This window comes from Rhineura floridana, chromosome 6 (genome assembly GCF_030035675.1).
Source record: "Rhineura floridana isolate rRhiFlo1 chromosome 6, rRhiFlo1.hap2, whole genome shotgun sequence".
In the NCBI taxonomy this organism is placed as follows: domain Eukaryota; kingdom Metazoa; phylum Chordata; class Lepidosauria; order Squamata; family Rhineuridae; genus Rhineura; species Rhineura floridana.
Window position 1 is genome coordinate 138,070,944 of NC_084485.1, and position 24,819 is coordinate 138,095,762.

At 39.5% G+C, this 24,819-nt stretch overlaps 1 protein-coding gene across 1 annotated transcript; it reads left to right on the plus strand.

The window, feature by feature from the left end:
- The first annotated feature begins 11,746 nt into the window (after positions 1-11,746).
- LOC133386791 (uncharacterized) lies at positions 11,747-13,302 on the plus strand. The gene is made up of 2 exons (XM_061630564.1): positions 11,747-11,806; positions 12,235-13,302. Exons 1-2 carry the CDS (start codon positions 11,802-11,804, stop codon positions 12,917-12,919), a joined length of 690 nt encoding a protein of 229 aa, XP_061486548.1. The 5' UTR covers positions 11,747-11,801; the 3' UTR covers positions 12,920-13,302.
- The last annotated feature ends 11,517 nt before the right edge of the window (positions 13,303-24,819 follow it).

Consider the following 24,819-nt stretch of genomic DNA (forward strand, 5'->3'; position numbering starts at 1 on the left):
TATTGACTTCCCATTTGTCAAAGATCAAATCAGTTATAAGTCTATAATATATAGCAATCCTGTCTCTTAAGTCATATTATAAAATCACTTTCCTCCAGTAGTTATCTTACTTAATCATCAAATCTCATAAACATTACTTTATTCTTTCCACAAAAAGTCAAAGAGAGATTTCAATTCTTTAAGAAATATATCTATCAATTTTTTTTCCAGATAAGCATATCGATTAATCCATCTCATTACTAATTATGATAATCTTATTGTCATAACCATAGTCAAAATAAACATTTCAATTAATCCATCACATCAGAATCTGTTAGGTTCAGTAATTTCAGTAGCCATTGTTCTATTATCTCTATTAGTTCCATTTTTCATCTTCCATCTTCAGTAGTCTTGTTAAGTCCAGTAATTTCAATATCCAATCTTCCATTATCAGTATTCCATAATAATCTTGCTGTCAAAGCCATAGTCATATAGTAAGAGTCTGATGGGAATTACCTCTATCCCAAATATTTTCTTGCCATCCATTCTGAATAGGTTGCTGAAATACTGCTGTAAAATCATATCTCTGTTCTTTTTTTCAAAATACACTGGGTCATCTCTTAAAAGTTTTTCCATTGTCACATGGCTGCAGTTAATTCCATAGATTTTCTCTATATTGGGCTCCATCACATCATTCCAGTCCAGAAGATAATCCATGCCATTGATAACTTTATCTCTAGAATCTTCATTAATTTCTTCAGAGATAACATTGAGTTCCAAACAATAGATTTTATTTCTAAAGTCCATAGACTCCAAATCTTGTTCCTGTTCCACGTTTGTTCCAATCTCCGGGATCTCCTCTCTCACAGGGACCCCTATTCCAGTCTCCAGGGTCTCCTCTCTCACAGGGACCCCTGTTCCAATCTCCGGGGTCTCCTCTCTCACAGGGACCCCTTCCAGGGTCACCTCTCTCACAGGGACCCTTATATCTTTAATCTCCTGCTTCATTTTACTCAATTCAATTTTCGTTATCTCAATCTCATCCATTATTTTCTGAAACATAGTTATTTCCAGATTCTCAGCCACTTTCTTAATTGCCATTTTAAAAAAAAAATATAGGAAAACCACTTCTTATTTCAGCAACAATTGGGTTAATACTCCAGACTTGGTGACATCACAGTATAAACAGAGCAGACAGCCTTATCTCTCCAATAGTTAAGTAAACAAAATGCAGTTCCCAGGATCGAAACAATTAATGGCAATCGTCAAGAAACAGATTCGTCAAAATAAAATAGACCAAAAAGAGAGTAGTCTCAAAACAGTATAATATTTTTCAAAATAAAAATCTGGAATAGAAATCCCTCTTCTGTGTGTATCTTTAGAATGCAAATCCAGGACAGCTTTTTGCAACAAAAACAGAGATAAGCTATTAATTAGTGCGTAGCAGAGAGAAGTTACGGCTCCCCAGTAAGATGTCAAAAACCGATCAATCTGGCAAATCTCTTTTAAACAGCAACAATTTAAGTCAAGTAAAAGAAAAATATAGAAAGAAGGGTGCTTGCCTGTTAATGCGTTCTCTCTTAGAAGATAAGATGAACGTTCGCTTTAACAGATAGAGCTTGCTGTTGAAAATCCGTCCCACCTTCGTCGGCTGGACCTCGTCCCATAAATTAATGAGATCTGGTCGTCCCAACAAAAATAGGCTTTGAGGTTAATCTCTTCGTTTCTCCCTGCCCGGGAGAAGTTTAATCAGTCAAAAAAAAAGAAAAAACTGACTGATATATCTGAATAAGCTTCTTTTGAGGCAGGAGCCCGTCTCAAAAGCAGGCACAGGCTAAGTCACCCTTCCCGGAAGTCCGACTGCCACATTTCTAAATATAGAGACAATTCTTAATTATTGCTTTTAGCTTTACCCATATCAGATGCAACCGGTGAAAGATGTCTCAACACCCTTAAAAGAATAAAAATTTACTTACGTTCTACTATATCTCAAAAGTATTTAGCAAGCAGCAATTTTATTGATCAAAAGTTCTGCATTGCAAGATATAAACTATGACAAGTTAATAAATGGTTTTGTGCAAAAGAAATTTTGAAGAAAACACCTATAAATGTTATGAATATTTATGAATATTTTACAAAAATATTTGGATTTTCATTCATTGTGCTCCTTTAAATAAAGTTAATTTTTGGAGAAGAGAAGTATTTTCTTTTCACCACTATTTATATGCATTTCATTAATCAGAAACAAAAAGTACTGTTTAATATTATTAAAAAATATAACCCATGTTATTAATTTACTCATTCTTATGCATTTAGCTCCATCTAATTTTCAGACATAGTCACTTTTTTTAGGTGAACAAATAGAGCCTCCAAAAAGGGCTGTGTCCAGGACCCTGTAGTGTAGACCATTGTTGTTGAACTCTAACTCCCATTGGCTCCAGCCAATGACATCATGACATCTGGAAGTCCACAGGTTCTCTGTCCCTGCCCTACCTAGTGCCCACCGAGACAAGATCATCCAGGCAAGTGTGGAAGAGGGAATCAGGGTGAGTGTGGCTGCCTCTCCAGGCAGATCTTCCCCACTGGATCTTCTCTAGTTCTTCTGCCCATCCTCCTTGGATGTACAGCTCCTATGTGTGAGACATACCCCAGCAGGCAAGAGTCATTACATTATAAGCTTGATCTGTATAGCTATTCCCCTCTTAGCACCTTCACACAAGGGCAAGCTGCCCATTGCCCAGCTCTTCTGCCTTCCTCTTTCCCTTATTGTACCATTGTCTATTCTTCATCCATTGGAAGCATTGGCAGATTCCATCCCGTATGCCATTTTGAAAATTAAAAATAAGTATAGCATTTTAAAAACAAATTCACAAGGAACTTCTCAGCCACAAAATGGGAAATGAGAGCCATTGCCCAGGTGGGCAACCATGATGCTGGGAGCCAAAGGCAGTAGGTCAGCGACGAGGTTGGAAGCAAAGGCAAAGAAGCAGCAGCTACAGCTCTATATCTGGCAAGACTGGTCATTTCAGTGTGCTTGGAATTGGGAACAGTGGACAGGCAAAGATGGGAGAGGAAGTTTTCCTTTTAATCTTTCCCCACCTTCCTGCAGAAGAGGAGCCAGCATTAAGCAGGAGCAGAGCTTGGAAAAGTTACTTTTTTGAACTACAACTCCTATCAGCCCCAGCCAGCATGGCCACTGGATTGGGCTGATGGGAGTTGTAGTTCAAAAAAAGTAACTTTTCCAAGCTCTGGGAGGCACTAGAGACAGCATTGCAATGTTGTCGGCAGGAGAGATGGAGGTGGAATCAGCACTAGGCGTTGCCTTGGGGGGGATTTATTTATTTATGTATTTATTTCATATCCCACCCTTTCTCCCAGTATGAGCCCAGGCCACTAAACAAAAGCAAGGTAGCTTCCCATTGTGACTTTCTTGATCATGTTAGAATGTATCTGAACCTTGGGAACTGACATATACTCATGACTCCTTTTCATACAGACAGTTTTGGCATTTCATCAAGTATGTTACCCACTTGTGGGGTGCCGTAATAGTCGTCCATGAAGTGGGGATAGTATTTTTTTTCTGTTGGAGTGCTGCCTAAGATGCCCTCAGGTGTTGTTCCCCCCTGCAATATTATGATTTTGTAAATTGTCAAGGACAGCCCCTTATCACAGCAAAGAATCGACAGTCTCTTATGAAAAGCATTCCATATTTTACAAGCAATCTTGAAAACATCTGAATTCTAACATGTGCTTGCTAAGGGGCTACCATAAATGATGAATCCTGTGGAATTTACATTCTCATTTGCTCCTAAAGTAATGCATTTATGATGGGGCCATGCTTTGGGTGTTCTTTTTCACACGGAATGCAAGTGTTGTGGATAGAAATATATTTACAGGATTAATATCTCGTATATAAAATGTAAATTTCTTTCACAGTAAGCTGTGGGTGGAGTGTTAAAGGGATGTGCAGGACAAATGGGAGTCAGATGGATGTTTTAATGAACACCTTGTTGATGTGAGACCACCCAAAAAGTGGAATAAGAGCAGAAAGGGGCCAAGTACCTAAACTCATTAGGAAAACTACTTCCTCCCCCTCCCCAAAATTAAAATGTTGGGAACAAAAGGGGCACTTATAAGTGGGCATCAGTTTTGTACTATTGAAATATATTACGACGAAAGGAAGACAGATCCAAGAGCAGTCTGCCAGTGTCAAAATGTGAAAAGGAAACTGTTAAGGGCTTCAGTTATCAAAGAAATATGTAGTCCTCTGTCCCTTTGGCACCTCTAACAAGGGAGCAGAAAGAGGCTTCAGCGTTTGAGCATTTGAAACTGGGATTCAGTATAATACCTAGAAATGTATAGATCACCCTCCCAAGAATGTTCACTAAGCTTATTGAAAGTATTTTAGATGCTTGCTCAAAATCCTTTGATATTTTGCCCAAGCAGCACCCACTTATTTTACCTCATGTTTTGCTCTAGGTCAGGGATGAAGGATCTGTGTTGTTGGACTCCAACACCTGTTAGCCCCAGCCAGCATGGCCAACGTTCATGGAGATGCAGTTCAGCAACATGTGGAGGACCACAGGTTCCTCATCCCTGTTCTAGGTGAAATTCAATGGTGTATGAACCCTAAAGACTTAAATTAGGGAAGTCATTCATACTCCCAAGTGGATCCTGGGGACTGTTGTTTTGTGAGATGTAATTAATTTTCTGAGGGACTGTGAATTCTCTAGAGATTTTGCATGATGATTCCTGAGCTCAAGGAGCAGGTTTGGGTCTATGTTTGGAGACAATTAGACACCATTTTGAATCAAAATGGCAGACTGAACTTTTCAAAATGGCACCAATTTTAACCAAATTTTGCATGATGGTTCCTGAGATCAAGGAGCAAGTTTGGTGTATGTTTGGAGACAATTGGATGCCATTTTGGACTGCACATTTCAAAACTGCACTGATTTTAACCACGGATTTCAAAACTGCACTTTTTTTGATATCTTAGAATTTCCAAGCAATGCTGGGAACAAAACTTCTAGTCTACTATATATTTTGGAAAGTTGTTTGTTCGCTATGCATTTGGACACCTCTTAAGATATCATAACCAAATTTTGCATGATGGCTTCTGAGATCAAGGGGCAGGTTTTAGTCTATGTATGGATACAATTGGATGCCATTTTAAATCAAGATGATGAATGAACCTTTCAAAACTGCACCACTGTAGTTACCCACTGATTGTGAAACTGCATTAATTTTGGGGTTTCTTAGAATTCCCAAGCAATGCTGGATGTGAGGCTCCTAATAGATATTTTGAAACAGGCTATTCTCCTTTGACATAGTTCAGAGTGAGTAAGAACATCATATTTTTAAACCAGAGCTCCACTGTATTATTTCACTACTGTTACAAATAGCGGATGGAGGAAACAATGTAAAACAACTTTCTTTTCTTGTTTTAAAGTGAACTCATTAATGTGAATGTTATCAAGAGGTAATTCATGCTCTGCTCAAAAAGAATGAGCATATGGGAAAAGTCCTAGTTCTCTCTTAAAACTATTTCAGAATCCATTTAAAAATAAAGCATATGATGTTCGTATTTAAAAAAATACTTCTGGATTCACCGAACCTTTTTTTTAATATCCTATGATCTTAGGTGGGATAGTAACTCTACTCCTGTCTTTAAATCCACAACAGCAAATTTGTCTTGTTTTGTACTACTGCTACCTTCTGAAGATCAGGAAAGAGGCATTTCATGCTAGGGTGGCTCAGAACTGCAAAGAACTAGAGAAGGGCTAGGGAACCTGTGGCCCTCCAGATGTTGTTGGAGCCCAGCTTCACATCAACCCCAGCCAGCATTGCCAAGGGTCTTGAGTCTTGAAACCCAGATTGCCTTGATGGATTATTGAATCTTTGATTTGCTACTGACCTTGCCTTTGGAAGACGAACTGGTACTGTACGTGAACTGAGACCCCTTGACCCCCTCCCTTGCTTATCCACATTCTCTTCAAGCCTTATCTGCTTTACAACCAAGCCCCTGCTTAGGCAGCTGCCGGCTAATTGTTTTACAGTGTCATTAATCACATCGGTGCAGCCGGCAGAGACTAACACTGTGGGTGCAATATGGGGGCATGCTTGAGGTCTCCATGTGTGTTTGTGTACTGAGTTGCCGGTCATGCTGAGTTGCACTGCCTGTGGTTGTGCGTGATTGGCAGACCATCTGGTGGGCATGCATGGTGTGTGGGTCAGGTGTGGCATTCCAATTTGTTGCCAGGGTGGCTTTTGCTATGGACGTCATGCACACACGCCGTCTCCATGCAGGGTGTGTGTATGTGTTCCAGAGCTGGCACTCCTGGGCCACTTCCCACAGACTCTGCATGGGGGTATCCCACTCCTGTGGGATGCCTGGGAACTCTCCCCTACACTTCCTCACTGGTGGCTGCTGCTCCCATGGCAACAGCAGCTCCACTGGCAGTCTGTGTCCCCTTGCTGTTCTGTGTCTCCTCATGATGGGTCTAGTCGCGTTTTGTGATGCTTGTTCCCCTGTAGGGGTATTTGAGACAGCAGCCTTTTACTGTCTGCTTCCTGCACCCAGCTCTGCCACCTGAGCCAGCATTCTGCCACCCCGGGGGCTCCTGAATGGCTATTGGATGAGGCAGAATTTACGCTAGCTCCTCTTGTGCCACCATGACTTATGCCAGCTTCCCCTCAGTTGGATTACTGTGCCTGGGCAGTATTCAACTAATGTCCTGTGAGCACAAGGATTTACACTGTTACAACAAAATGTCCCCCCTCTCCTCCCCCTGCATGCCCCCTAAATCTGTTCTAAGGTTCCCAAAACCCTACAGAGCAGATTGCAAAAGGCATGCAGCACATGGGGGAAGGAGGGGGAAAGTTCAGCGCACATGTACATCCTTCTGCTGTTGGATAGCACCCTAACAAATTTATTATGGTATTACATTTTTGTGGGCTACTGTCCACTTTATCAGATGCATGAAGTGTTATCCTGAGTTATCTGGGCAAATTTCTTCATGAGATTAATGGCTTACCACTCCATGCAGCTCATTCAGAACAGCACTTCATGCATCTGATGAAGTGGACTGTAACCATAATAATTTTGTGAGTCTTGAAGGTGCCTCAACAGGACTCTTTGTTTTGCTGCAACAGACTAACACGGCTACCCATCTGGAAATCAAGGCAAAGAGACTGTTTTTATACTGTAAGAAACATGAAAACCCACAGGGTTTCTTCATTTCACCCTGACTTTTTGAGCTCTTGAGGATGAGTGCTGTATTCTCATACAAGATAGTAAATTTTAAATCTTGACATGAGAGTATAAGCTAATGTGTTGTCTTCAGCACTTACAAAGCATCATAAACTGAATCTTTTCAACATTCAAGTACCAGATTACTCACATTCTCTGGGACTAGACTGCAAGTGTTCGTTAAATGTAATCTGAATTGCTGGGACAAAGATCAGGCAGCTGACTGGAATTCCAGGTAGTAATTTGGGTGCACAAAATGTACTGGTCTAAGGCTCAAATTTGGTACAAAGAATTAATTGTCAGAAAAAGACCCTGAAGGTTTCTTTACAGATGACAAAGCTGTATTACAAGGGTTAGATTGTATACTAGAGCAATACTCCGTAAACATAAAACTACAAGTCTCACTTGTCATGTACGTACCTCAGGAGATACCAGAAATACTAGAGGATAGGCTTCAAAAGGAACTGAATTGTATAGAAAAAAATGAAAGGCGACAGAAAAAACCTACATTTCCAGACCAATAGTTGTACCATTTGTAATTGTATGCTGCTTTTCTGCCAAGGCACACATGGCAGTTTGTTGCTGTTGTTATGCGCCTTCAAGTCGATTACAACTTATGGCGACCCTATGAATCAGTGACCTCCAAGAGGGCAGTTTACAATTTTAAATCCTAAAACAAATAAATGATATAAAATATAAAGTTGGCCCTGTGAGGGAAGAAGAGAGTATGACTATGGCAGGCTGTAATGCTGTCTTTGACTCTCTCTGTCTCTTCATCTCTATCAAAGGGCAGCTGGTCTCTGCTGGCCTTGTGGGGCAGGGTTAGGGATGGGCGAGAATTCCACTGAAGGTCAGACTTGGCACCTGATTTTCCAACAGTTTGCATGTTCTCTGTGTTTGAAGAGCGACTACATTTGCTGCAAATTTCAGCAGCTTGTCCCTAACACTAGCATTTAAAAAAAAAAAAAACCCTCATCAAATATAGTGGTCACAGCATAGCAGCAGCAGCAGTAATTTATATATGCTTCTCTCTGTGTCTACTTCCCCATGCCCGGTGAATAATCCATGAGACTGAAGCTCCAAGCAGGGAGGGAGCAAGCCTAGCCTACACCCACCAACCCCCTGCAGAAGAATTTTAAAAAGAAAAGAAAACAGGGAGAACTAAAACCAGCCAGCCTTCCTTATTTTCAGTCCTGAATGAGCCCAAACAAGGCTCCTAAACCTAACTGTGACACTTAAAATAAGTTCTCCGCCACACTCCTCAAACACAGACACATAGGAAGGCACCAGTGCTATCTGTCTGCTAGAAAGAAAGCCCACAACCTATCTTGAAGTACAGTATTTAAAGGGTTACAGGGATTAAAAGGCAAACCTAGAAAATCTCATTAATGTGGGTGAAACTCTCTAGGCTTGCCTTTTAATCTCTGTAATATTAAACTTTTAAATGTCCTTTCACCTCTCAGCAAGTCCAGGATGCTCAAAGTTAAGAAAAGCGCGCACACACATACACACAGCCTTGAAGGAGGCCATAGTGTGGCCATCTCTGAGAAAACCCACCCTGGACCCAATGGTATTAACAGCTACTGCCATGTTGCAAATATTCTCTTTTTTTGGCAAAGTACTTGAGAAGACCATGGTAGGGTTACCATCATTTTGTCATTTCAAAAAGAGTACATTTGGCCTCGATAAGTGAAAAGTAAGAGTATGCTGTTGCACCATCTCAAAAAGAGTACATGTACTCTTAAAAGAGTACGGTTGGTAACCCTAGACCATGGTGACACAGTAATTCTTGTAGGAAACTGATTATCTGTAATCAAGCAACAACTGGTTTACATCTGGGTTCAGATTCGGGTTCAGGATTGAATCTATCTTGGTCGTCCTGATGGATGTCATCCATTAGGAATGGGATGGGGGGCACGGGACCCTGTAGCTCTTACTAGATCTCTCATCAGCTTTTGATACCATTGACCATGGAATCTTCCTGGACTGATTATGGGAGATGGGAGATGAGTATCAGGGGCACTGTTCTGCAGTGGTTCTGGTCTTATCTCCAGGTACATATCCAGAAGGTAGTATTATATGAATGGTTTTTGCCCCCTGGCTCTTGAGCTATAGGGTACTGCAGTGCACTATATTGTCTTCAGTGGTATTTAACATCTACATAAAGCCACTGAGAGAAATCATTAGGAGTTTTGGAGCAAGGTGTTATCAGTACACTGATGATACCTATGGAATTAAAATTTGTAGGCCTCAAACTTTGCTTCAGTACAACAAGGGTGATGGGAAGAATGACATTGAAACATGCTGTAAAGATATGTTATGAGGAGATGTTACAGAACATTCTGAGCCCTATACAGATCAGGACCAGGTTACTTGTGAGAGTGCCTTATCTCTTATATATACATATACATATACACAAACATATACACACACATATACACACACATATATACATATATATATATACATACATATATATATATATATATATATATATACATATATACATATATATATATATATATATATATATATATATATATATATATATATATATATATATATATATATACACCCAGAAAATCACTGAAGTCTGTGGGAGAGTGTCTCCTGCATGTTCCAAAGATATCAGAAGCCAGCTTCACAGTAGCTTGGAGTAGGGCTCAGTGGGGCTGCCCCTGTTTTGTGGAATAGCATTCCTGTTGAGATATGAGAGGTGCCCACTATTTGCACTTTCAGGAAACAACTGATGAATAAGGTGTATAAATACGTCTTTGGCATGAGTGTCTATTTTGTATTGTTTTACTTTTTCTTTGTTTTATATGTATTGACTTCTTGTGTTTTTAACTGTTGTTTGCTGTTTTTATTATACACTGCCTTGAGACAATTGAAGGTGATTAATGCATTGATGATGATGATGATGATGATAGTGTTATCCCAAGCAAAACCTCATTTACCTGGGCCTGATGAAAGAAGCTCCATACCTGAGGCACTGCTATCTCTGGTGGTCACATTAGCATTTTTTTTTTTACAATAATTTTTATTCAAATTTTCATAAAACATACGAAACAAAATCATAAAACATTCAAAGACAAAAAACAAAACAAAAATGATTAAACAAAAAAATAAAATGTTGACTTCCCATTTGTCGCAGATCAAATCAGTTATAGGTCTACAATATATAACAATCCTGTCTCTTAAATTATATTATAAAATCACTTTCCTCCAGTAGTTATCTTAATTAATCATCAAATCTCATAAACATTACTTTATTCTTTCCACAAAAAGTCAAAGAGAGGTTTCAATTCTTTCAGAAATATATCTATCAATTTTTCTCCTAATAAACATGTCGATTAATCCATCTCGTTAATAATAATAATAATCTTATTGTCATAACCATAGTCCAAATAAACGTATCGATTAATCCATCTCATCAAAATCTGTTAGGTCCAATAATTTCAATAGCCATTATTCCATTATCCATATTAATTCCATCTTCCATCTTCAATAGTCCTGTTAAGTCCAGTAATTTCAGTGTCCAATCTTCCATTATCAGTATTCCATAATAATCTTGCTGTCATAACCATAGTCATATAATAAGAGTCTGATGGGAATTTCCTCTATCCCAAATATTTTCTTGCCATCAATTCTGAATAAGTTGCTGAAATATTGTTGTAAAGTCATATCTGTGTTCTTCTTTTTTACAAAATGCACTGGCTCATCTCTTGAGAGTTTTTCCATTGTCACATGGCTGCAGTTAATTCCATATATTTTCTCTATATCAAGCTCCATCACGTCATTCCAGTCCAGAAGATTATCCAAGCCATTGATAACTTTATCTCTAATATCTTCATTAATTTCTTCAGAGATAACGTTAAATTCCAAACAGTAGATTTTATTTCTAATATCCATAAATTCCAGATCTTTTTCCAATTCCACATTTGTTCCAATCTCCAGGGCTTGTATCTTCCCTTAATTTTTTCTTTTCTCATCTCTGATCTCATTCTCCTCTCTCACAGGATCCCCTATTTCTTTAAGCTCCTGCGTCATTTTGCTCAGTTCAATTTTCAGCTCCTTACTGCCCTGTCGCAGGGTTTGTTTCGTTATCTCAATCTCATCCATTATTTTCTGAAACATAATTACTTCCAGATTCTCAGCCACTTTCTTGATTGCCATTTTTAAAACCACGAAAACAAAACAAAACTTTCCCAGGAGGATCCTTACGCCTGTGCAGCCTCTAAGACGAGCTCCGTCTTGGATGAAACTTATCCAGTTTTAAATTCAGTCAGAAGGGACTTTTCTGACTGGAGATGATTTCTTCCGGATAAGGAAGAAGCGTGAGATCTGCCACATAGTTTTGTTTTGATTGTTGGAGTCTGGAATTCGTCAGAATTGTCTGTCTTCCAGTAGTTCAGACAAAGCGAGGATTTTTATGCTAGCTCAGCTGGATAAGTGACCCATTTTTTTTTTAACGGACTAGCAGGCAAATATTCTCCTGTCTACATTTATCATTTTCTTATCTATACAGCTAAAGAGATTTGTCAAAGTAACAGCAATTAGGTTAACCTAGATGAGGTAAGACTTTCCTTCTTTATTTACGGAACTAAGGGGGAAGAAAATATAAATAGCTTATCTTTTTTTTATTGCAAAAAGCTGACATGGAAAATTGCGTTTTAAAGTTTACAATGGATGAGAGATTTCTGATTGGGAGAGATAAGAAATCTTTTTGATTTATAAGGCTTTTGTGTAATATATGTAAGGGACTATTTTTTCTGATCTACTTTTTTTTTGACGAATCTGCTCATTCTCTCTGCTACTAGTTGTTTGGACGCTGTGAACTAAAAGCTGTTTTTGCACTTCTGGGCTTTTAAGAGATAAGGACTGTCTAGCGTGTGACATTAGTTGGTTGGAAAGATTAACTCCTTTGTAGCTGGATAAAGAAATAAACTGCTCTTTGCTTGGGACATTGAAAATTGAAGGAGTTTTGTTCTTTTGGTTTTAAGAATGACAATTAAGAAGATCATGGATATACAAGAAGGGACTTTATTTCTAGACATGCTTCAGAAAATAATGAATGGGATCAACTCAATAAAACAAGAACTGAGAAATAATAGACAAGCGTGGAGAACTGAATTTCATGAAATGAGACAGGAGCTGAAAGAAACTCAGGATTCTATGAGAAAGGAGAATAAAGATAGATCTGGAAAACAAAAAAAGGATGAAAGAGAAATTAAAGGCAAGGTTCAATCTATGGAGATTGGCTTAAATATGGACATGAAAAAAGATTTGGATTTCCTGGTTGTGACGGATCCTGGAGATAAATATTACAGTTTGGAATACAGCGCTGTCTCTGAAGGAATTGAAGAGACTGGAGATAAAGATATTATCGGTTCAAAAAAATTCCTGGACTGGAAGGATTTGATGGAACTCGAAATGGAGAAAGTTAACAGAATTAATCCCTGGTTTGTGACAATGGAAAAACCTTCAAGAGATGTAGTAGTGTATCATGTGGAAAAGAGGAGCAGAGATGCGGCTTTGAAACAATACTTCAGTGTTACGTTTGGATTTGATGGTGAGAAAATATCTATGATGGAGGAAATTCCTATTAGACTTTTATTATATGACTATGACAGCAAGATTTTTGGGTGCGTAGAGATGGAAGATGGAAGACGGACCCAATATGGATAATGACAGAAGAGCGATTTGAAATTACTGGACTCAGTAGATTTGATGAGTTGAATTAATTGACATGTTTATTTAGAAAAAAAAATTGATTGACATATATCTCAAGGATTGGAAACTTCTCTTTGACTTTTTGTGGAAGATTAAAATGATATGATGTTAATGAGATTTGAAACCAACTAAGATAACTGTTGGAGGAAGGTGATTTTATAATCTATTAAGAGATAGGTCTGTTATACATTATAGATTTATAGTTGAATTATAGTGTTTTGAAATTACTGGATTTAGTAGATTTGATGAGTTGGATTAATTGGCATGTTTATTTAGAAAAAAAATTGATTGACATATATCTCAAGGATTGGAAACTTCTCTTTGACTTTTTGTGGAATATTAAAATGATATGATGTTAATGAGATTTGAAACCAACTAAGATAACCGCTGGAGGAAGGTGATTTTATAATCTATTAAGAGATAGGTTTGTTATATATTATAGATTTATAGCTGAACTATGACAAATCGGAAGTCAATATTATTTTTTTATATATATGTATATATTTTTTTGTATTGTATTAGTTATTGATTTGTGTTGTTTTCTTTTTGTATCATTTTGGTTTTGAAAATTAGAATAAAAATTAATTGAAAAAACAAAACAAAACAAAACAAAAATAAAGAAGAACCACTTCTTATTTCAGCAACAATTGGGTTAATATTCCAGGCTTGATGACATCACAGTATAAACAGAGCAGCCTGCCTTATCTCTCTATGTTCAAGAATACAAAACAAATTTAGTTCCCAGCATCAAAACAGTTAGTGGCGTCGTGAAGAAGCAGATTCGTCAAAATAAAATAGACCAAAAAGAGAATAGTCCCAGACAATATAATGTTCCAAAGTTCATATTTTTTATTTTTTTCTCCTCGGAATAGAAATCCCTCTTCTGTTTATATCTTTAGAATGCACTTCCAGGACAGCTTTTTGCAATAGAAACAGAGATAAGCTGTTAATTTTGTGAATAACAGAGAAGAGTTATAGCTCACCCAGAAGTTCTTTAAAGCTGATTCATTTGACAAATCTCTTTTTGCTGCAACAATTTAAACCAAGTAAAAAAAATAATAGAAAGAAGGGTGCTTGCCTGTTAGTCCATTTTCTCTTTGAAGAAAAGATAAATGTGTTGCATTAATCAGATAGAGCTTGTTCGGAAGTCCGTCAGGCATTGCTGGCTGGACCTTTTCTCATAAATTAATGAAATCCAGTCCTCCCAACAAAAACAGGCTTTTGAGGTTGATCTCTACGTTTCTCCCTGCCCGGGAGAAATTTCATCAGTCAAAAAAAAAAGTTCTGACTGATTTATATCTGAATAAGCTTCTTCTGAGGCGGGAGCCCGTCTCAAAAGCAGGCACAAGCAAAGTCACCCTTCCCGGAAGTCCAAAAGTTTAATCTTTTTTATCCCACTCGGCTTTCCTGACAGAAGCTAGGAATCTCCTTTATTTCACTTGTCCATCTTGATTGATAAATGTTAACAATGCTTGTTTTGTTTTTATAAAGGAGAACCTTCAAGGTCTCCCTTTTGCTCTCTCCTTGTCCGGAGAAGTTCTTTCAGGTTGTTTTCTCCATTAATTTTTTATTTTGCAACGGTTGAAAAAAATAAAAAATAAGTAACAATTGCTTTGTGTTAAATGAATGTAGTGTTTTTAATCTGGTGTGTTTTTGTTTGTCTTTCTTGAAAAGAATTGCAAACAACGACGTGTGTTTTTGTATGACTTTTGAGAACTTTTTTTTAAAGGTTGGCTGCATTTTCCTTTGTAATGCAGCATAATTTGGAAAAATTGGCAAGAAAACCAGGCTTGGGTTTTTCGAATGAATCCAGCCTGCAAAAACCAGAGGTCTTTGGTACAAATTTTGTAGCTACAGGGGGAGGCGATTCTCTCCTAGAACAGAGTGTCATGGATCACAGTGAAAAACCTTTTTCGCACAAAAGTAAATTAATGTTCTTAAAGGGGTTTTCCAACAGGGAGTTGCTTTTTAAGAACAATCTGTTGCTGGCAAACAGCTTTTGGATCAAAACAAGACTCAAAGTATAGAGCTTCTAGCTTTAGGAAGAGTCTATCCAGATGTTGAATTTACTTTGAAAATTAATATAATTGGGCTTCCAAAATAACAGCTGGTTTCTGATACCATCTGTATGCAAATGGACAAGTTACAAAGCCCTGATTCCAACAGGGAGTTGCTTTGTCACTTGTGTGTGCAAAATTCAGACACTGGTGCAAATGTGTTATTGCATGCAGTCCTTCATAAGCTGAGTAACAGGGAACCCAGAGGAATTGATTTGCAAACAGGGTGTTCACTGGTGGAAATTCCCTGAAGCCAATAAAGTCCAGTGGTTACAGACATTGGATGAATTATGGTAAGAAACAAGGAAAGCGTATTCAGACATAAGGATAAGACTTACAGAGATATTGATAAAGATGCATGCAAGACTAAATATTTTCTTTGGGCCTCATTGAAGGTACAAGTTTTTGTAGTCAAGCAGTGGAAGGACAAACCGCTTGATGTGTTTTCTCCCTCCAGTCCTAGTTGTGTGCATGCATCCTAAATTCAGGACTTTATTGCCCAGGATGTACAGTAATATGGTATTCTTTAATGGGCCAGCTTAAAGGGTGTGATATGCATGTTTTGTTTTAATTATGCCAATTCTTTTCAGCCAAGTCATGACCAACAAGAAGAATTGGGAAATTGTAAAAAAAGGCCTTAAGTTTAGTAGCTACAAAATGTTTTTTATCACAAATGCCGGCTCCTGTCTTTCTATATGTGTGAACTTTCCTTTACCGATAGATTTGCATTTGCAAAGAGAAAATTTAATTTTCCTCTTAGGGGCCCCTTTTTCTTGTTTCTCCCAGTATTTCCGTGTCTCTTCAGCAACCTCTGCACATGACCAGAGGCTAGGGAAATCTGTTGTGTGTCTGTCTGTCAGAAACCTTTCTTAATTGTATCTTTTTCCACCACTAATGGCCTGTGTACAAGGTTGCAAAAGGTGCAAATATAAGGGTGTATGAGAGTTTCACCCCTCCTTTTCATTCAGTTGAAATCTGTTTTCAAATGTTGAAGGCCAAGTTGTATGATATATACAGATGTGTGCAAAAATATTAATGATGTGGAAAAACAATATTACAACTTAGTGTTTGGCTATCTATGAGAGAACATGCATGAATTATACACGTTTCCATACCTCATTCAAATAATGAGTGATTCTATATCGAGTCTTATAATGTGAGAGAATGTTACAGATGCCATATAAAAGAGTGTTTGAAATAGGGTTTGTCTTTAATTATGATATTGTGCATTGTATTATATTTTATGAACTATGTGAATAGCGTAATCAGTCTAGAGTTAAAGAAGCACAGTCTCTTCCCACTAATGTTCCTTGTCATTAGTAAAAGGGGCAAATTATGCGTGAGAAGTAGTAATCTTTTGGATTCAACCTTTTTCAGTTCTTGTATTCCACCAATGTAGCAGTTAAAGCAAAGAAACACAGATGCCCTCTCAACCATGGGACCCTGATGCTTTGTTTTCCTCAGAAGGACTGTTTTTAAAGGATCTGATGAATTCCAACCTCGACATGCCAGTGGGAGAAAAGGCATTTCTAAAAGTCACACGGGGAGAGGTGGGTTCTGAGAAACACAGTCTCCGTACTTCTTCCAGAAAGAAAGCTGCTGCAATAAACTGTTTTTCTCATCATTTGAATTTCTGATTAGCATCAGCAACCCACAGACTGATCGATTAAGCTGACTATCTGATTTTTTGAAGATGAACTTTGTACAAACCTACAATGTGTTTCAAGACTTGTTTTATTTCAGTTGTAATGTTGAATGTAACCATTTATACATTGTGTTTTATGTGACTATTTAACCACTGGCTGTTTTTCCTTACATAGTTTAAGTGTTAAGAATGTTTTGATGTTTTTGGCCTTTAAATCCCTCGTGATGGAGTCTACAGAATTTGGCTATTTCAGATGGGTAACAATTAATGTGAAAAGGATGACAACACCATAAGAATTTAAAATTTGTTTGTGAAAATGATAGTTTGGAATTCCATTAAGATTGCTTTTCTCTCAAAATGATTACTGTATCTTATTGCTATTTCATGTTAAAGAAATGAATCCAACTATTGTATATTCTGAACATAGGTGCATGTGCCTTAGAATATTTTGTGATTATGTTGTTATTGATAAGTGTTATATACAACCTATGCTAAGATATATCAATGGATGCTTTGTGGTACTGAGGAAATAATAGGATGTGATTTTTCATTTAAAGTCCCTGTATGGACCATCCAGAGAATAGATCTGTTTCAACACCTCAAACCCATTGCATTAGGTTATGGCCTAGCTGATCTCCAGAAGTTACTTTCTCATCCTATGTTACAGAAACAATTAGAAGCAGTTAAACAAATGGGAGAACAAACTACACGTCAGATAGCACATGATTGCTATACAGTCACTTACATTATAGATAAGTTTTTATAGATAGAGACACACAGATGGTGGAATTCTCTTTGGTTGTGGTGAAGACATCAAAGGAGGTTTAATTCTTATAGTGCACCCCATTGTGGTGATTTTGATATTTCAAATAATTTTGGTCTTTGTCTTAATGGCCCTTGTGATATGGATTCAAATTCAAATGGCACAGTTACGCCAAATTGAAGTCAGCATTGGAATCTAGGGGCAAGACTGTGATTTAGGGGTGAAAGGACATCTGTATGAGTATGACCTTCACCGGGGGAAGTGTAATAGCTTGGCTAACCCTATTTTGGTTCAAGTGGAATCTAGGAGGTGCAAGGCCAAGAGCTATAGCTTCCACCCCAACTGTCACATACCCCCACTTGACTGGTAATGCGTTCCAGAGGTTTTGTGCAAAGGAAAACAAGGGCAGAAATTAAGATACAAAATTAAAGCTACAGCATAAATGTTCTGCATATTGTTATCTTGTTCTTTGGCAAATTTCCCTCACCCAAGAGTGAATCCCAATGTTCATTAGAAAGAGCCTTAATTGTTTTTAGTGCCAATTAAAAGCATACATGCAGATATACTCGCTCGAATATGAAGTTTTCTGGCCTAAATTAATGGAAAAAGCATTCAGGACAATGAAACAATCTAGAAGTAACCTTCCTGTGTTAGCCATTTAAGCTAAAAGGTGGTTCAAGCAAAGCTCTCCACAAGAGGTAATTAACAGTTTCACTGCCCTGAACGCTTTTTGAGGGAGGAATTGTTATATAAATATAGATTATTGATTGACAGAAATGCTGACAACACATGTAGAATGATGACAATGACCTTTTACGTTTTAGTAAGTTGGCAACATTAGGTCATTGACTATTTGCTAGGACTCAGCAAACTGAAAAGTATCAAATAAATGAACAAGCTCGCAGCTTCATTTCTTATCTGCAGTACAGAGCATGACTAACCCCCACCTTCGGAATTTGTGTATACTGCCAAATGCATCAAGCGCAAAGTGTATAATTGCCTGTAAAATCATGTATGCTTCAGACCTCACAGAACTGACATAAGTCTATTGTGAGCTCTCCGCTTTGCAAAACGTATAATAAAAGGGCCTTGGTTGCTATTTTGAGTCTCTGTTGTTTGAGTGATTGGGTTTTCTCAACCAGCAGGAAACGAACTTTAATTCTAGTGTAACAATGTGGCCTAGCAACCTGTTCCGTCTAAGGCCTAAGCACCTAACGTGGCCTAGCTGCCTGCTCCATTGTTGCATCAGGCCAGAAAGAGGCCGAGGGGAGGTGGAGCATGGCTTAAATAGCCACCCTGCGCCACCCCCTATGTGACAGGCATGCGTGGCCATGCCATGCCCAAAAGGGGAGGGGCATTGAAGCCATGCCAGGTCTTCCCCAACATGATTGCAAATGCCCACCATTGCCAGAGCTCTTGGGTCTGACAATGGTGGGAATTGTTATAATATTATAAGTTTTTATTTTGAAGCTGGAGTCGGAGTCGGTACATTTCTACTGACTCCGACTCAACCCAAAATTGCTTCCAACTCCAACTCCATGACTCCGACTCCACAGCCCTGGCTGCATGGTACCATCTTGTCCCCCATGCTGTTTAAAATCTATGTGAAGCCCTTGGGAGCAGTCATCAGGAGCTTTGGGGTGAGGTGTCAGCAGTATGCTGATGATACCCAGCTCTATTTCTCTGTAACATCTGAATCAGGAGAGGCCGTGCAAGCCCTTGACCGCTGCCTGGACTCAGTGGTGGGGTGGATGAGGGCCAATAAATTGAGTCTGAATCCTTGCAAGACGGAGGCACTGTGGATTGGTGGTTCCCGAGTTCAGATAATTGGTCAGTTGCCTGCTTTGGATATGGTCGTACTCCCTCTGAAAGAGCAGGTCCGTAGCCTCGGGGTGCTTCTGGATCCATCTTCGTCACTAGAGGCCCAGGTGACCTCCGTGGCTACGAGTGCCTTTTACCAGCTTTGGCTGGTGAGACAGCTGTGGCCGTTTCTGGACCAGGATAGCCTGACCACTGTTGTCCACGCACTGGTAACTTCCAGACTGGATTACTGTAATGCGCTCTATGTGGGCCTGCCCTTGAGGTTGGTCCGGAAGCGGCAACTGGTGCAAAATGCAGTGGAGAGACTGCTCACTGGGGCAGGGTATCGCCAACATGTCACCCCGCTGCTGAAAGAATTGCACTGGCTGCCCAGTTGCTACTGGGCCAAGTTCAAGGTTCTAGTTTTGGTGTACAAAGCCCTATACAGCTTGGGACCAGGATATCTGAAAGACTGTCTTAACCCTTATATACCCAGTCGATCACTGTGCTCTGCAGGTGAGGGCCTCCTGCAGATACCATCTTATCAGGAGGTTTGTTCTGCACAATATAGGAAATGGACCTTTAGTGTGGCACCTACCCTGTGGAATTCCCTCCCTTTGAATATTAGGCAGCTGCCATCTCTGCTATCTTTTCGGTGCCTTTTGAAGACTTTCCTATTTCAACAAGCCTTTTAGGTTGAGACCTATCCCAGTCTGCATCTGTGTTAGAATTGCTTAATATCTTTTTTAATAATGTTTTTAACCCTTTTTTAAAGTTGTTTTTTTTTTAAAAAAATGTTTTTAACGCTGTTTGGTTTTAATGTATTTTAAGGTCTGTTTTTATGATGTTTTAAAGTGTTTTAGTGCTTTGTTTGCCACCCTACGCTCCTCCTGGGAGGAAGGGTGGGATACAAATTAAATAATAAATAAATAAATAAAATAGTGTTGTGGAGATGTTAGATGGGAGCACTCAGGAGTAAAGATGGATGCCCCTGAAGGCTGCAATTCTAAACACAATTATTAGGCCCCATGGAACTCAAGAGGATTTACTTCTGAGTAGATATGGTTTGAATTGTGCTGTTGGTAAAGCTTGACTAGGGATCCTCTGCAAAGATAGCCATTTCCAAGCAGGGTTGGCAACCCCCTGCCTGCAATGTCCTGCCTGTACCTTTCAACATGGCTGCTCAAAACTTCTTCACAGATTTAACCCTGCACTTCTGAAAGAGGTCTGAGAAATGAATAAGAGTAAGAAGATTCTCTGCCCTTTTTTGTCTACTTTGTGGGCTGCTATAAACTTACTTTGACAGCCAACCCAATTCCAGTGAGTAATAATTGACAGAAAGAAAACGTGTGCTTTGATGTACCTTCACAGACAGCAGCTTGGGAACAACAATTGCAGCCGCACTTCCAAATATGTGAATTCTTTTTAATGCTAATGGGCAAGAAACATACAGTCATGCAAACAACAAGGTGCATCATCAGTGGGTTTAAAGGGGTTGAGCTGAGAGCATGGAACCACTGTTGTTGCTTCTATGAATGTAAGGGAGTGAGGTTAAAGGGAAATTAAATGCAAACAGAAAAATAAAAATAAAAGATAATGCTTTCCTAAATGCAATACCATACCACCAACAACAAAATTTCTGAGTAAGGCAGAAAACTCAGCATTCCACAGCCAGTCAGGATTCCTAACCAAAAACCAAAACTAAAAAACTCCTGGCAGCTAGTCAGCCAAGGTCACAGAAATCCCCATGCAGCACAACCTGACCCAGGGGCTGAAGTTAGTGCAGAATGGTGTGGCACGATTGCTGACAACAGTGAGATGCTATCAGCACATATCTCTGCTCTGAAATCTGCAGTGGTTGCTGATTTGCTACCAGGCCAAGTTCAAGGTGTGCTTTCCATGCTACGGGTGCCACATAGTACTTGTTCTGTTCTTATTAGAAAACAATCCTTTAGTGTGGCAGCATCTACGCTTTGGAACTCCCTGCCTATTGACATTAGGCAGACACCTTCATTGTATTCTTTTCAGCACTTGCTAAAAACATTCTTGTTTAGGCAAGCCTATCCTGGCATGTAGAAGCTATTGTGTTTTTTAATCTGTTTTTAACTTATTATTGGTTTTGTTATTTGAATGTTTTAAAATATCTATATTTAACTGGTTTTGCCAATAATTTTGTGTTTTAATACTTTCTGTACAGGGCTGGTTCTAAAGGGCGGCCAGGTGGGGCACTGGCCCAATGGCCCCTGGAGCTACAGGGGGCCCCTCAGCTGCCCCTCTGCTCCCCTTCCGTGATCTGCGCCCCCCCATGCCCCCCACCTACCTGTCTGCTGTCTTTTACCATTGTCCTTAATGAAGATGGGGGCCGCGGTTTCCCTAAGGTACTGAAGCCCCTGCCACCATCTTAGTTGATGGCAGAGATGCACGAGTGTAGCACACACGTATGCCATCAACAAAGATGGTGGCAGAGGCATCAATCCTTTAGGGAAACCGCAGCTGCCATCTTTGTTAAGGGCAATGGTAAAAGACAGCAGACAGGTAGGTGGGGGTGGGGGGGCCCACATGTGTGCGTGCGTGCATGTGTGTGCGTGCACGCACACACACACTGGGGCCCAGGACAAGCTGATGCCCAAGGGCCCCAGCATTCCTGGAGCCAGCCCTGCTTCTGTAAACCCCTTTTAGATTTTTTTACAATAAAGCCATATATAAATGTTGTAAATAAAATACATAAATTTTGGAATCACTGTGGCCCTTGGGTCTCTTTCCACTTTTAGGAACAAGGGATATACCTTATACTCAGGCCATTTGCTACCATCTAGCTCAGTACTGATGACATGGACTAGCATTGGCTCTCCAGGATTCCAGGCAATAGTCTTTTCCAGAATTTAAATTTTGGGCCTTTCATGCAAAGCAGGTGCTCTACCACTGAGCTACAGCCCTTCCCCTGTTAAAAAAAGTATCTTTTAAAATTGTTCTTTTCAATTCACTAATGAATGCATATCATACCTAGGGCAGATCCACACCATTCATTTAAAGCACATTCAACACCCATTTGAAGGACATAAATCCCACCAAAGAATCATGGGAACTGTATTTTGTTAAGGGTAGTGGGAAGTATAACTGTGAGGGGAAACTACACTTCCCAGGATTCTTTAAGAAATATTTATATAAGCATGACTATCAAAAATGTTGTTTACAAAACCTGTAAAGATATTTGTAGTGCAATCCTATGTTTGTTTACTTAGAAGCAAGTCTCAATGTATTCAATGGGGCTTACTGAAACAGGGAAACGTACACAGAACTGCAGCCTCAAGTGATAAGGCGCACTCACCCAACCCAAAATTCAGAAGATCATGCCACTTTAAGCTGTTTTGCAACTATTTATACGTGTCTGTATGGCCATTGGATTTTAAAGGGATTTATTTCTTGTTGTGAGCTGCCTTGGTTTCCAATCAGTAATCCTACCTCATAGGGTTGTTGGGAAGACTCCATACACACACACACATTGGAGATGTAAAAACATAGAACCCATATAATAGTTTATTGTCCAAATAAGTTGGTCATTGCAGAACATTTTTAAAAATAAAATAAAATCAGTATTAGTTTCCTACATAACAAAAGCAATGATATCTATGTAAACCCTGCCTAACTGCTTTAAAAATAGGATTGGAGGGGGAAAGATTTACAACACAATTCTTTACTATGTTCACTCAAAAGTCCCATTAACTTATAGCACAATCCTAACCATGTCTACTCGAAAGTAAGTCCTATTTAATTCATTGAATTCACTGCCATCTTCAACAGCCCAGGAAAATGTAAACTTGTGAACACAAGAGAAAAAAAGACTTGGTACTTACTCAGTTTATAAGGTTTTCAGATAAATAGGAAAAAACAATCCTTTTCTACTTTTGCAATGGAGTCTAAGGGGGCACAAAATGGAGGCCCAGAAATCCCTTGTCAGGCCCAGAAATCCCTTGTCAATCACAACAATGACTTCATTTACTGGCTACAAACCTGAAAGGGCGGGATTAGAACAGCCAGCAGAGATAATTTCATGTAAATCCTGGGGGGGCTCACATTTTGGTGTATATCTTGAGAACCAGACCACCTAGAAACTTAATATTTTAAAAAAATGAAAGCTGAGAGTCCAGGGATTATGCTGACCTACGCAGAGACCCAGAGGAATGTCCCCTGTCTGAATCCCTGGGGAGCTCGTGCCAGTTAGCGTGGACAATACTGAGCTAGAAAGACCAGTGGTATGAGTTAGTATTTATTTATTTAATTTAATTTATATACCGCCCTAAGCCCGAAGGCTCTCTGGGCAGTGTACAGAAAGATAAAAACAAGCACAATATATGAATACAATAAATACAATGAATCAAGAAACAAAACAACAAACAATAAAAGAACCAAACAACATCCAGAATACAAAATAATGATGAAAATGCTATTAAAACACACTTTAAAATGCCTGAGAGTATAAAAAGCTTTTCACCTGACGCCGAAAAGATAGTAGCGTCGGCGCCAGGCGCACCTCATCAAGGAACCTGTTCCACAGTTCGGGGGCCACCACGGAAAAGGCCCTAGTTCTGGTCACTGCCCTCCGAGCTTCTCGATGGGATGGCACTCGGAGGAGGGCCTTAGATGTTGAGTGCAGTGTACGGGTAGGTTCATATTGGGAGAGGCGTTCCACCAGGTATTGTGGTCCCATGGCCGTGTAGGGCTTTATAGGTCAGAACCAGTACTTTGAATCTAGCCTGGAAACAAATAGGAAGCCAGTGCAGACGGGCCAGAACAGGTGTTATATGAGCGGACCTTCTGGTCCCCGTCAACAATCTGGCCGCTGCATTCTGGACTAACTGTAGTTTCCGAACAGTCTTCAAGGGCAGCCCAACGTAGAGCGCATTGCAGTAGTCTAGTCTAGAAGTTACCAGAGCATGAACAACTGAGGCGAGGTCATCACTGTCCAGATAGGGACGTAGCTGGGCTACCAAACGAAGATGGTAAAAAGCATTCCGTGCCATCGAGGCCACCTGGGCCTCTAGTGACAAGGAAGGGTCGAAGAGAACTCCCAAGCTACGAACCTGTTCCTTCAAGGGGAGTGTAACCCCATCAAGAACAGGATGAACATCCACCATCTGGGCAGAGAAGGCACTCACCAAAGTATAAAGCAGCTTCCTATGTCCAGTCCTGAATCCTCCTTCTAACACACAAGAGAGAAGACATCTGCAGATGATTTTATGGAACACAAGAAGAGCCTGCTAGATGAGGCCAGTGGCTCATCATGTCCAGCATGCTGTTCTCACCAAATGTCAACTAGATGCCTATGGGAAGCTCGCAAGCAGGACCTGAGTGCAAAGATCACTCTCCCCTCCTATGGTTTCTAGCAACTGGTGGTCAGTAGCCTCTGACAGTGGAAGTAAATGGGAAAAGATTTTGAAAAAGAAGGTAGGGAGAAAAGCAGAGGAGTTGGATGGGCCAAGAAGGAAGTCTCGTCTGTAGAAATATTCCTTGTCATATATGATCTCCTGGCTGCCAGCTCTCATGCCTCTTTTTCAGCACCTACTAGTTGTTCAGACACTTGTTCAAGGGC